The sequence below is a fragment of the Macrotis lagotis genome, chromosome 1 (assembly GCF_037893015.1).
Source record: "Macrotis lagotis isolate mMagLag1 chromosome 1, bilby.v1.9.chrom.fasta, whole genome shotgun sequence".
Classification (NCBI taxonomy): Eukaryota; Metazoa; Chordata; class Mammalia; order Peramelemorphia; family Peramelidae; genus Macrotis; species Macrotis lagotis.
The window spans coordinates 839,252,048-839,254,133 of NC_133658.1; the positions used below are offsets into that span (position 1 = coordinate 839,252,048).

Genomic DNA, 2,086 nt, shown 5'->3' on the forward strand with positions numbered 1-2,086 from the left:
ATCACAAAATATATGAAGAAAATTCAAAATTTTATGAACTTTGAAAAATTCAAACAGACACAGATATAGTTATCTAAAGGCACTTTTAAACTTCTTTGTAGTTGTACCTTGTGGATTTACCATCCAGCATGGATTTTGGTAATGTGTCCTTCCCTGGATATAGGGTTAAGTGTCTGTAACAAGATTGAGTTGACTGAGTCAGTTAACCAGGAAAGTAAAGAGTTTGACTGATTTTAACTTTCAGTTGCAGAAGAAACAGACTAAGCTAATCACTCATATTCTTTCTTTGCAGTCTGGTCTGCTAAATATTTGCCTATACATTCTGTCAAAACAAGGACATATTTTCTAAGCTCTAGATATGTCAACTTAAACCCTAGTCCCCATCCTATGGAAAACCTTTATGATAGCCCTTCTTATCTGTTTGGTCTTCACACTGTATATAATGGGGTTAAGTACAGGAGGGATGAGGAGAAAGATATTCGCCATCATGGTGTGCACAAATGGGGGGACATTGTGACTATAACGATGCACTAGAGATAAACTAATGAGAGGAATGAAAAAAATAGCTACAGCACTAATATGAGAAATGCACGTGTTGAACGCCTTTTTCCGTTCCTCGCGGGATGCAATGCTCAGCACTGAATGAATTATCAGGACATAGGAAATAAGGATGCATGGACAGTCAATTCCTGATGTTGAAAAGAGAACAAACAATCCCATGATGTTATTGATCTGATTATCTGTACATGACAACTTGATGAAATCAATATGGTAACAGTAGGAGTGGGAAAGAACTTTTCCTTGGCAGAATGATAGCCTCTTGACAAGTAACACCATAGGTGTAATGACTGCAATTACTCTCACTCCCACTGCCAAGCCAATATGGATAATTCTGGTTTTGGTGAGGATGTTAGCATACCTGAGAGGATTACAGATAGCAATGAAACGGTCAAAGGCCATGGCCAGCAGCACACCAGATTCCATGAAGGTGAAACTGTGAAGGAAAAACATCTGGGCCATGCAGGCATCAAGACTGATCTCTCGGGCATCAAACCACAAAACTCCCAGTGTGGTAGAGAGTGTGCAGACAGACAAACCCAAGTCAGTGGCTGACAACATGGAGAGGAAATAGTACATGGGCTCATGGAGACTCCTTTCATGGATTACTACAAATAAAATCATGCTATTTCCTGTGAGGGCAATACTATAAAGGATACAAAAGGGAATAGAGATCCAGCCTTGGGCAGCATTCATTCCAGGAATGCCTGTCAGAAGGAAGGTCAGATGCTGCAAAGTACTGCTATTGAAAGTTGACATAATGGACAGCTGTCACTAATGATATTTCACATCCTAAAATAACCAAGAAATTACTTATGTATATAGCTCATTTCTGCAGAACATTTTTAACCACAAAGTATATATTTAAGGATAATCATTGTTAGGATGATTATATTTATATTCTGAATGGATTGCTCATTTACTAGCTTTCCTAGAACATCATTTTGTCTTTGATGATCCCTAACAGAAGTTCCCTAATATATAATGAGTTCAATTCTTCTAAAATGCCAAATGAGTGGGGGACCTCTGAATAAGATCTGTAGGAGGGCTTCTCAAGTATTTTTTTATCTGTCATAAATCTTTTCTAACACATATCTTAAAAACCATTTACTCCAGTAGGTACAACTTATGCATAAACCTTTCCAGATTTGGTGGGAAATAGGCCTCTTCTGCTAGTTGACCATGAAGAGGTGTTAATTTGTTAGGAGTTATTACCAATAATTTCTGCTTCATGTATGAAGTATATAAATGGATTTTCATACATATATATTAAATGTTTACTATATTGATGAAATGAGACTGGATTGATTCTACCCAGGTCAATGCTGGCACATATACAGAAGGACTGGAGGACTATAAGAAGAAACTAGACAGCCAGGTCTCAGGGGTAGATACCTTGCAAGAAAATTTATAATTCTCTGATTCTATCATTTTGAGATTTCAATGTCAATGACTACCTTTGTAAAAAATAACATGAAAGAATAAGAATATTATATATATACATATATATGTGTATATATATATATAT

At 36.5% G+C, this 2,086-nt stretch overlaps 1 protein-coding gene across 1 annotated transcript; it reads right to left on the reverse strand.

The window, feature by feature from the left end:
* Positions 1–366: 366 nt before the first annotated feature.
* On the reverse strand, positions 367–1,317 carry LOC141489134 (olfactory receptor 51F2-like). The gene has a single exon (XM_074189842.1). It carries the CDS (start codon positions 1,315–1,317, stop codon positions 367–369), a length of 951 nt encoding a protein of 316 aa, XP_074045943.1.
* Positions 1,318–2,086: the final 769 nt, after the last annotated feature.